General features: G+C 38.8%; 1 protein-coding gene across 3 annotated transcripts in view; it reads left to right on the forward strand.

Annotated features, from left to right (window-relative positions):
* The first annotated feature begins 7,016 nt into the window (after positions 1-7,016).
* Positions 7,017-12,072, forward strand: part of LOC126412651 (uncharacterized) — a 79,708-nt gene continuing 74,652 nt past the window's right edge. For 2 of the 3 annotated variants that reach the window (XM_050082347.1, XM_050082348.1), the window contains exons 1-2: positions 7,017-7,159; positions 7,598-8,070. In XM_050082347.1, the coding sequence (XP_049938304.1) occupies positions 7,118-7,159; positions 7,598-8,070 (515 nt within the window). In that variant the 5' untranslated portion in view covers positions 7,017-7,117. The remainder of the gene's footprint in view (positions 7,160-7,597; positions 8,071-12,072) is intronic. The other variant, XM_050082349.1, reaches the window with a different exon arrangement.

Here is a 12,072-nt window from a genome sequence, read left to right on the forward strand (position 1 = left end):
CGGGCTCATGAGATTTCGCAACTGAGTCGCGTTTGAGTAGTATATTCTCCCGCTTCTGGCTACAGGAATGTGGCTGTTGGCTGTGCAAGAACTCGCAGCAAGCAGCTAGGTGCTATCGGGAAAAGGGGGCGCCAAATTCATATTCTTGAGGAAAAAAACTTGTTTCACAAAGCGCCTAGCATCCAGCGCAATTTTGTCTATCGATTATTCATATGATTTTGAAACGCTTCCCTGTTGGTTTTTGAACATTTTTGAACACATTTTAAGTTGATTTCTGAATGAATCATAAGTTGACTTTTGAATGCATGTATAGTTTACGTGATGTGTCTGCCAGGAGAGTCCTCGTCGCATGTAGAAATAAACTTTCCGCAGACAAAAGGGGACGGGACTATACGAGCTGAGAGAGTAAAGCCGAACGGATGAATGCCAATCGCTGTCTGATTATGTGGTTGATTGTGTTATAATTACTAGCAAAATCCATAGATTCCGACTACCAGAATGGAAATAAACGACTGACAGGTATAACAGGTGAGAAAGATTACGTATTATCTTCTCGGTGTATCCAAAAAAATGAAATTTTGACAGAAACTTTTTGGCCAGATCGCTGCACTGTTACGACCAGTAGTACAGTCCCTGGCTAGCAGCCGCTTAAGTTCTATTTTGGAAGTAGCGCGGAAAAGGTGTTGTTCAAACACGTAATAACACCTAACCGGAAAATAATTGCGGGATGACTAAACTTGTGATTCTGGCAGGGTTAGTGAAGTTAATCGGCGAACAAATTTTGACAATGGCAGCAATAGCCACAGAATTGGTGATGACATTGTTAGAACGAGGAAAGAGAAGAAATGGGGACATCACACAAATTATGGAAGAATAAGACGATTCCAAATTTATATAAAAATTTCGTAATACTACTTTTCTATCTCATGCTTCAGAAGCTGGTACGTATGAATGAAATGTGAAAGTATTTCCTAACATAAAGCTTTTTGCTTGTAGTAGGCCTCATAGGCATTTGTTATTGGTACTTCGTGGATTATATTCTGTCGCATTATAAAAATAGCCATTTGTTCCAAAAGTCTCGTTTACTTGGTGTGTTACAAAATTGCTACCATATTAGAAAGGCCTGTTTTGTTTTATCTAGTAGACAGTGACAAAATTGACGAAATCAGATCGAGAAACCACATCAGTCTTGGGTATTATTTGTATTAACAGCTTTTTCAGTATTAGATAACGACATTTCGATTTTTCATGTAGCGAAACGGTTGAATAACTTTGATGAGGTAATAGATTCGTTTGCAGAAAGAAAAGTACGCTATGTAAAGCTGTAGCAAGATTAGAGAGAGAGAGAAATGCTACGAGCTAAGGTTTGAAAAAATGTGTAATTTCTTGCTTCTCTCTTGTCAGTATTGGTTTTATATATCCTATATCTAATTTTATGCCACACAAAACAGCAAGTTATTAACTAATAGGCAATAAAGAGTTCAATTTTCTTAAGAGTTCTTGTTCTCTCGATTATAAATAATCCCATCCGCTATTAATTGCGAGATTTTTTTTAAAGAGGGGCAGGCTGTCAAACCGGCCGACTGGGTGAAGGAGAGGCACTACAGGACATTTCAATTTCCACCCTCCTGAATATAGTTTGGACGTGCAGTAGAAAAACGATTAATGAAGAGGCATGGCACTGCACTTTGGCATACTTAAGACCAAATAATATGTCTTACATTTCCTCGAATACATATGTTTTATATTTCAGACTTTTCAGAAAGATGTGCGCTACAAGAAGAACATACTTTGAAAATTCGATTTTTTTTAGTATTGACCCGGTTCGCAAATGTCGTAGATCTGGGGCTGATGCACAGAGCAGTCTGAGTTATAGTGGGTAGTCTCCACATGACCCATGTTTACATTTAGTGGTTTTGCTGTTTCCCCTTCGTTTACTCTCACGTCAAATGAAAACAAAACGGATATCTGTGGCCGGGAGCTATCAGATGAATTAAAACGCATTCACATAATTACGCAAGGCTAAAATATGTCATTACTCTCAGATTTTATTTTATTTCCACCTTTCTGATAGTCAAGCATTAATCGCCTTGCAGAACAATGAAGTTTTCCGCAGAGGCAGTCAATGTATTTGAAACGAAATGTTTAATTCCACAGCACTGGCTAGTTTCAACCGTTTGCTGCATTTCAAGTGCACGTTTTCATTTTCCAGCATGTATGGCATTATGCCATAATAAAGAACCAAACATGACATAATACAGTACTGGTGCTCCAAGAAAATTTACATCCCCAAAACCACACTGAAAAGCTTAATATCAGCTCGAGGTCTACTTCATTGAGAATCTGGAGATACGAATGTGCACTTTAAGTGCGCACTTTAAATGTGCACACTTTAATATGGTTTACGAAATTCCGATACTCTTGCAGTATCCTCTGATGTCTTGTTTCTTTTATGACATAATGTATGATCTTTCAATGTTTTATACGTATGTGCATACGGGCTTTGTACACCATGATAGCTACCCAAGCCCAGTGTGGCCTGTTATCTGCGCTCTCTGGCAACTGCTGAAACGTACCGGGAAATATTGCGAATAGTGGTTTGAAAAGCGTTACTTTCAAAGTAAATATCCTTTTACGTAAGTTGAACTATGTGCAAGAATGTACCATGAATTTATTTAATCACAGAGCGTTTGACTCTCATTTAAGAATCAACACTTGGATGACGAGCCATTTAGAAGAATTTCGAACCCTAAAGATCAGACATTTATGTCATTATTAAAAATTTTACTGGCACATTTGTGTGATATATCTTAAAGTGTGACACGCGCAAAAAAGATGAAAAGTATATGCGAAAGCCTAGCTTCTCTTGCAGCTTGAGAACAATATTATACGTGAAAGCTCTGCTTTTCTTGTAGCTACACTATATATATTAATTTAAACTATTAACTTTCCCTGTTTGTGTGTTCGTGCTACTTAAGTGATGTTGCTGTTGGCTGACTACATCACGTTTCCTGTGCTGTGAATATCCGCTGTTATCGGCTGGCGAGATCACGTGACATGAGCTACGAACAGCTTACAAAAGCGCATCGAAGTTTCGTTTTCTAAAGTGCCAGGAAATCGTACACCCGTATATAAAACCATAACCATTCAAAGGATCGATAAGGAAAAATATACTGTCACCCGGGAGAAAGTGTATTTTTAACCAAGAAATCTGGGAAAAAACTGGGAATTTTTTTTCCTTGTCCACGTATACACCCTGTTTTAGGTGCTTTGACTTTTGTGTCTAAAGCATCTATGAAACTTGCAGTAGAAGAAACTGTAAATATTAATGGAACCAGGGCCATTGCTGTTGCACTTGATGGGACATAGCAACGTCGAGGACATCGTTCTTTGAATGGTGTTGTAAGTGCTACTTCTCTGGAGAATGGAAAAGTTGTTGATGTTGAGTGCTTACCTGAGTTCTGCCATACCTGCCACGGTAACACTGAAGGACATATTGAATATCAGTGTTCTAAGAATTATGATGGTTACAGTGGAGGTATGGAATGTGATGGAGCTCTAAAAATATTTCAGAGGTTGGTGCCTATTCATAACGTTACATCTGAGAAGTACCTAAGTGACGGGGACTCTAAAGCTTTCAATACAATTAATGACTCCAATGTTTATGGTGATACCTTGGTAACAAAAGTGGAATATTGTGAACATGTGCAAATGAGAATGGATGCTAGATTAAGGAAGCTATGAACAGAAATGAAAGGAAAGTTGCTGATGGAAAATCTCTGTCTGGGCGAGGCATATTGACAGAAACTGAAATAGACCTTCTTCAGAGTTATTATGGACTGGCCATTAGACGACCTGCACGTCTGAATGATGTTACAGCAATGAGAAAAGCTGTAAGGGCCACCTACTTTCGTAAGTTGTCCACAGATGAGAAACTTGCTCACAGACTTTGCCCTAAAGGAGCAGATTCTTGATGTGGTTACCAAAAAGCAAAAGAAAGTGGTCAAATATACCACATAAGTATTCTCTTCCAGAGCCTGTTATGAATGAAATAAAACCAGTTTTTAGAGACCAGATTGACCCTGTTTTGCTTAGTAAATGTCTTCATAGGGGCACTCAGAATACAGATGAAAGTTTCAACGATTGCATATGGGAAAGATTACCCAAGAATGTTTTTGTAGGACTAAATACATTAAAAGTTGGTGTACAAAATGCAGTGATATGTTTCAATGATGGAGTGATAGAAAGGTTGGAAGTCCTGGGTAAATTAGGCATATAATGTGGCTCTAATATGGAAGATCAACTGCTTGTATGTGACTGACAACAGGTGCATGAAGCTGAAAGATTCGCTCTTCAACTTACCAATGAAGCAAGAAGTGCTAAAAGGTATACCAAGAGGAAGCTTGAAGGCGACGAAATGCTGCAGGATGAAGACTATTCTCCATGAATGTTGTGAGGGACAGTTTAATTGGACTCATATCTTCATTCACAATTTCCCACAAGTTGTATTTTTCAGAGTTCAGGTACAAATATTTCCTGAAGTTTATAAAGCATTGCTCTAATTTTTTTCTGTAACTTGCAATAGTCTATACTTATGTAGTAGACCAAAGCTTTATTGCAGAATCAACTAAATTGTAGAAAAAAAATATTTTATTAGGAAAAAACTATAAAAATTAAAATGTAAGATATGATATTTTTTATCCTTGTAATAAACATAATAGGTGGAAAAACGTATACATTATAAACAGTGCCTGAAGGAAATAGTTGTTGATTTTTATATAATATTGAGCTGGAAAAGTACCCTGTATCCTCAACACCTAACTTTATTCGTATTTATGCCTGGCAAGAGCGTGAATAGAGCACTTATTTGGGAGAGTGAGCACAAGAGAGCTATATTGTGAAGCTATACTTTTGTAAAATAGTTCTCTGAGCTCTGATTATTTAACAGCATGCGACACACCGCCTTGTTAATATAGGAATGCGTGAGTTGCTGTCTATGTGGAGCATTCATAGAGACAAAAACGTAAACGTAATCTCGGGAATTATATTTCGTGTTATCACATTAAAATATTACTGCAGGATATCTTAAACAAAGCAAAATTTAATTAAAAGAAACCTTTGAATTAAAGAAAGTGTTTCCTTTTTTAAACAGGATAACCTTTATTAGCTGAGAAGTGGCCAATATCTGTAATGAACTGAATGTTCTTAATTTTTACTCTAATACGAAATAAATTAATTTATGCATTTTCTCTTCTTTACTTATTATGACGCAAGTCTTTTAAATCGTCCGTTGATGACAGACCGCAATGAAATTATTCCTATGCAAGATGTCTGCCAAGAATGATCGATTGTTCGTCGTTCTTGTTGTTTATCCAGTATACTGAAAACCTTGATAATAATATTTTTTCTTCTGCATGAAGGCCACTATACACATGAAAGAAAAATACACAATTATGATAAATTACCATATATTATTAAAAAATTCATAACTTACAATGCCAGATGGCCACCGTAGCGTGCGTTTCTTCAAGTCTAGAACAGAGAGAGTGTCTACTAACGCCGGTCTTTTTGGTTTCTTGCACCAGCGTGTAGAAGAACAATTACGTTGCTACATGGATTCTACACAGTCATAGAGTCTTCTGCTTCGTTATCATTTCGTTTCATTGCAAATTACCGTTCTGACAGATAATTACACGCTCATTTTCAGAGTCTGTGCCTGATATTTTCAATAATTTAAAGTTTTACGATTTCCATTTTGCTTTGTTTTGTGTTCCACTTGTCGGCGAGCGAGTTAATATTTTGTACCGCTTATCGGTGTACCGCAAAGGAACCAAGGCCGACAACAGATCCTTTAACTGGGAGAGTGATGAAATCAAATAAGCGTGACTACAAGTGAACATTTAACAAGGAAGTGTACAGTTAGCACAAGTTGTTGTGTGGATGCAGCGTAAGAATATCTGACTTTCACCCCACAAGTAAATTCATGAGTTCACGTGTTAGGGATATTGTACATTTGCCCAAAAAAAAATGCCTTGTTTCACATATTTTATTGTTGTTACTGCACAACCTAGGTTTCGGTTTATAAGCCCATTTTCAAGTACATTACTGATTCAAATGTTTATCTGTGCATTGTCATCTTTGGGAATCAATAACATTCTTTAAAATAGGCTTATAACCGGAAACCTAGTCTGTGCAGTAACAACAATAAAATCTGTGAAACGAGGCAAAAAACAGTGTATGCTTATTTAATTTACAATGTTTCACAAAGAACCCACAGTCGATTCAATTAAAATATTATTATTATTACTATTGTTATCATTATTGGCAAGGGATGTAGTTGTATAAACTTCTTGAAACAGTTGTACATTAGACGATTTCACACTCTCATATTTATCTGAATCCAAAAGTTTGTGAACGCCCAGAATGCAAATTCACGAGCTGCCACTGCAGTTGCATGTGTATTCAAGTGTGTGTTGGCAATAACATTGAAAGCTCTCGCGATTTGATATGGATAGTGCCTCTAAACTTGAAAATAACTCAATGGTTACAGCTAGAAAACATTCTACGGCGATATGTAATCATGCAGTGAAAGTTTTGTGGATGATTGTGTCACAAAACTAAAAGACTCTGATGTGTAGTTGGAGCAAAATTTTACTGATGACGGCTGGAACAGCACTTTTATTTTAAACGTGCTCCGTTCTAGGAAGCCGGCCGTTTATTTGACAGATGCGCGGCGCGAGGTTGTCTCGTTTAAGTCTCCGGCTTGGGTGATCTCGAAGAATCAAGGAAGTCTTGGAGCAAGGAATATAAAACACGAAGAAGCAACATCAAAAATGATTTATCGTACCCTCGTAAGGGTTATTCGAACTGATAAATGTGCGCAAATCTCCAGATCACAGGCAACGATCTGTCTGCGCACGTATGATGTGTCCATTTGCGCAGACTGATCGTTGCGTGTGACCAGGCTTTTACTTTGAACGGTTGGCAGCATGTTCGTCAGAGATGCGCATAGCGAGTACTCGTAAAACGGTACATCTATGGAAACATATAAACATTTAAAGAGTTGAAGGAATGTGTGGTCTGTACTGTAGTCAGATAACGGCTTAGAGTTATAAATATGGAAGAAAGCGAAGGATGTCAGCAATCAAGTAGGGAGGATGTTAGTATACATACTACTATTGATATTAAAGCTTTTGTGTTAAATGTATACTTACGCAGTGTTATTTGTTTACGTTCACTAAACTACAACCAAGTATAGGAGTTGAAGTTTAAAACCGTCGCAGACAAACTGAGCTGCAGGGATTCCTCAGCAGGTGTTATGTTCATCGTGACATCAATTTCTGCTTTAATCATTCTTTGGTCTGCCGTACATGTGTTAAGTTACGCCTCAGAACTGTTACCTAATACTAGAAATATATTTAGAAATAGGAGCTTTAAAATCTTGAAAAGATTATGTTGTCATAATCATTGCAGTATGCTTACAGGCGAAAAGTCGAGTTATGTGCTCATATACTTTATCTTCCATCTGAATGTTACTGGCGTTAGTTAATTCACAAGAAACCGTTTTTCGTTAATAAATGCGTGAATGTTATTTCAGGTGGTTCCTGAGACTAATATGACACGCCACAAACGGAAAATAATAAAACCGCAACGCGACTACGATCCACAGAAAGGAACGTGGACAACAGAAGAAAAATCTCGTTTTCTGAAGGCACTTAAGAAACATGGATGTTTAAATATAACAGCTATACAGAGAGAAGTCCAAACGAAAAGTGAAGAGAGCATTAAGTTATTTATTAGTCACTGTAGTAAGAATGCGCGTTACTTAATGGAAAAACGCTCAGACGCATATTCAAAGAAAAATAAAAGTTTTGCAGTGTGTTGTAAACACAAGAAAATAAAGTCTGCTGTTACAGATGAAGCTATTGATCAGTGGCTTCAGCGTTTTCATGCTGCAGAACCACCTGGTTATACTGAAATAAAGGCTTTACCAATAGCAAGAGCGTTTCTGTATATTTCAAAATTTGAGGAGCATCCAGACCCAAAGAGTTGTAAAGGAGTTGACTTCAAGTGAGTACAAATAGCAAACTTTCTTTTACGTATTACCTCTCTTTCAAACGAGTGGACAGCAGTAAAGACACAATGTCTTCTAGTAAACTGAATTAGAACAAGAACCTTCCCTAGGATTGTGGTAACACAAATTAGAAATTTTAGAAAGGGTTGTAATACACCAATAATATTTTAACTGGGCGCTTTGTGGTGAATGGATGAAGTTCTTTCAACTCCAGACATTGGTAAATAACGCAGGGTGATGTCCAGAGTTAGCAAATGTGAACATACGAGTGTCATTCATTGCCTTTATTACTAAGACCCAAAGGAAAACAGAAGGGGTGTGTTACTCATAGCTGCTTATTTACAATATTTTTTTGTTTCACCAGTGTCTCTCTCTCTCTCTCTCTCTCTCTCTCTCTCTCTCTCTCTCTCTCTCTCTCTCTCTCTCTTACACACACACACACACACACACACACACACACACACACACACACACAGTGCTAAACAGCTGTGTAGTATTAGGGCCTAAATGTATTCTTAAATGTTAAACTGTTTTGAGTGAAAAACCAAAAAATGCTTTGTCAGATGTATTGACATTTGAGATGAACTAGTTTGCTATACTGCTCCTTTCTTTATCTACTTTCATACGACTGCACTACTGTGAAGATAAAGTGAGAACACCAACATAAAAATGATCTGATAATAAGGAATTGATGCCCAACATACAGTAATGGTTACATTCCTATAGGCTACTAGCAGAGTCCTAGAGAATTGGCAATTCTTCTACTCAGGGAATGGGAATTGAAATATGAGTCATCCCAAATTAAAATCATTATGGGGGAACTTTTTTCTGTAGTATAGTATAAGTAAAAATGTCTTCAGGCTGCGTACTTAGTTAACTTTATTTCAAGCATTACATTAAACTTTAGTTTTCTTTTTTTATTATGTACTACCCCAAGAATGGACCTCATTAAAAATGTATAGTTATGTTTAAAGTCCAATTTATTTCCACTAGGAACTCTCCCTAACAGTCAAGCACCTTTTTCAACTTGGTTCACCAACCACTACAAAAGCAGTGTCGCGAAACACGTTTGCCAAAATAAAATAGCAGTTTAATTTTTTTATGAGTGCCACTTATTAATTTATCATTAAAATGCATAAATGCCTGAGAATTTATTAATTTTGAGCATTTGCCCATGCATTTATCTTGGGCATTTGTCCCAACTTGTAAGTGCCCAGCCATTTTACATCACTAGACTGCCCAGTGATCACAGAAAGCACAGGCCACACCCATCTACTAAAAGCATAGATGTGACATATAAAACTAGCATCCTGTCTCGTTGACTTGTGTTGTAGAGTTCCGTAACGTATTTTGAGATCAAATGTAATAATGTATCTCACATAAAATGACTTCCTGCATGCAAAGCAAACATTACCCTCATGGATAGGCAAGTGCATTATCTCGCCTTTGGGACACGAAGAGAGAACTCTGAGCTGGAGTGAATCTGTCTTTCAGATTAATGATTAGGACTGGTAAGATAGCAGGTCTGGATGTAGTTTCTAGGTGGTTTCTTGCATCCCCTAGGAAATTTTGCCGCACCTGAGATATACTCTATGCAAACATTTAGAAAACATGAATGGTCAGACCCTTTAAATCCGCTATTATTATTATTGTTGTTGTTATTTCTTTCCTTTCTCAGATGTTAACTTGCACTTTTCACACATAACATACAGAACACTATGGTTCAAGGAAATCCAACAGAATGCAGTATCTCTTGACTTCGAAGATCAGATTACTCTTTTTGTACCAATAGATCCATAGCGAGAAGATCAGTGAGGATGTAGAACTTGTCAGAAGACCGAAAATCCACAATAGCCAAAAATTTTTCAAAGAAAAACAAATATGCTAATGGATATTAAACAAATGCCAAGTGAAGTGATCCTTGTGGATGCAGGTCCCATCACCACCAGTTTTTCTGAACTGCGCAGATCAAAGTTACCCTGTACAACACATTCTCCGCTCCCATAATTATCCCCCTCTAAACCTGTGGTAACATACTGTCCACACACTCTCCACCCAAGCCTCTCTCCTATCAGCTCCTCCCCATTTTCATCTCTCAGCCTTGTTCTTTGCCACTGTCTGCCCACACAACCACGCATCTTTCCTCACTCCTCCCCTTTTTGCTCCACCTTCTGACCCTGCAATTTCCTGATCAGTGCTTGTTGGCATTCTTGTTCCTGCATGCTCCACCAGACAGTGTTGTTCTGTCCTCCCACCGGCATGCTACTATCCCTAACCCGACCCCTCCAAATTCCTGCTGCCATTCCACGTGATGGCTGTATTCTGGCCTTAGCTGCCATAGTCGGTGGTTGCATGCGCATGAGATGTGCTTGTGTGTATGAATGGTGTGTGTTTCTCTTTCACTGTTGAAGGCTGTAGCCAAAAGCCTTCTGTAAGTGACTTTTTAATTGAGCTTGTCTGCAGATTGATGTCTTCTTTTCGGTATGTAGCAATGTCTTTTCCTACATTGTTGTAGACTATCAAATAAGTAAACTTCAGGCCAAAGGCCTGCTCCAGAATTAGAAAACACACTCACTCTCGCAAATGCAACTTGCACACACATGACCATTGTCTTTCGCTGCCCCGAGGCCAGACGGGAGCAGCTGCTCATGATGATGGGAGAAACACTCTGTGTGATGGCAGTAAAGAGGCGGCTGCAGCATCGGGGTGGTGGTAAAGTGCTGCTTGTGGGAGCATACAGGGATGAGATGGAGAAAGAATAGGACAGCTAGGTGCAGCTGGGAGGTTAGATGCGGAGGTTGGGGGTGGAAGAAGAGAGAAGTAATAATATTGTGGGTTTGTTGGTGGAATAGAGGGTTGTCTAGGGCTGCCGTGGAAACAGAGAAAGGGGGCAGGTGGGTGAAGGACAATGACTAATGAAAGCTGAGGTCAGGAGGGTTACGGGAACATATGATACATTGCAGGAAGAATTCCTACCTGCACCACTGAGAATAGGTGGTGTTAGTAGGAAAGATCCAAATGGCACATGCTGTGACACAGTCATTAGATATATGTTACGTTCCATGTAACCCTCCTGACCTCAACCCTCATTCGTTGTTACCCTTCGCCCGCGTCTCACCTTTCCTGTTCACACTCCGGTACTACACAACCCTCTATCCAAACAATGCAACCCCACTATTTTTACTTCTCTCCTTTTCTGCCCCCTCCCCCACCCCCTTTTATTCCATCCAATTACTAGCGTCACGACTTCATCATAGCTGCCCTACAATCTCTCCACCTTCTTCCTGTACGCTCCCACAAGTAGCACTTTACCATCCCCTCTCACTAACCTGCTGTCCCCTCTCACCAACCCCCACCCCAGCCTCCTCTTTACCCCCACCACCCCAGATTGCTTCTCCCAAGATGTGCAGCTGCTCGCAGTATGGCACCTTGGCAGCCAGAGACAGTAGCCGTGTGTGTGTGTGTGTGTGTGTGTGTGTGTGTGTGTGTGTGTGTGTGTGTGTGTGTGTGTGTGTGTGTTTTTTGTTTGTCTAATTTGCAAGATGGTGTTTTGGCCAAAAGCTTGCTTCTGTAGTACAACAAAAAACAAATCCAAAGTTGCAAATTATACTATTTTTATTCTTTCGATTACTAGTTCTGGGCTGAAGCCCAAAATTGATCATAGAGTGAATAAAAAAGTAAAATTTGTGTGGTTTTTCATTGTAGTGGTTAACAGAAGTTGCTGACTCGCAGTTATTCAAGCATGCTGTAAGTTTGTTGCTTGCTGACTTGAGTCATTTTGTTGTGCCTATCAGTGACCCCGTATCTGTAATTTAACTGACTTATTCTTAATAAACTATTACGTTTATCATGAGTGAAAAGTGCCTGACTTGGCCGTAGAATTGTTAGGTCAGGGCTTTGGTGTGATGGGTGCCGTAGTTTTTTCCCTGTGGGTGACTGTAGTGGTGTGGGAATAGGGGAAGTAAATAAGACTCATCAGTGTTCTTGTAGGATTTGTA

This window comes from Schistocerca serialis, chromosome 7 (assembly GCF_023864345.2).
Source record: "Schistocerca serialis cubense isolate TAMUIC-IGC-003099 chromosome 7, iqSchSeri2.2, whole genome shotgun sequence".
Classification (NCBI taxonomy): domain Eukaryota; kingdom Metazoa; phylum Arthropoda; class Insecta; order Orthoptera; family Acrididae; genus Schistocerca; species Schistocerca serialis.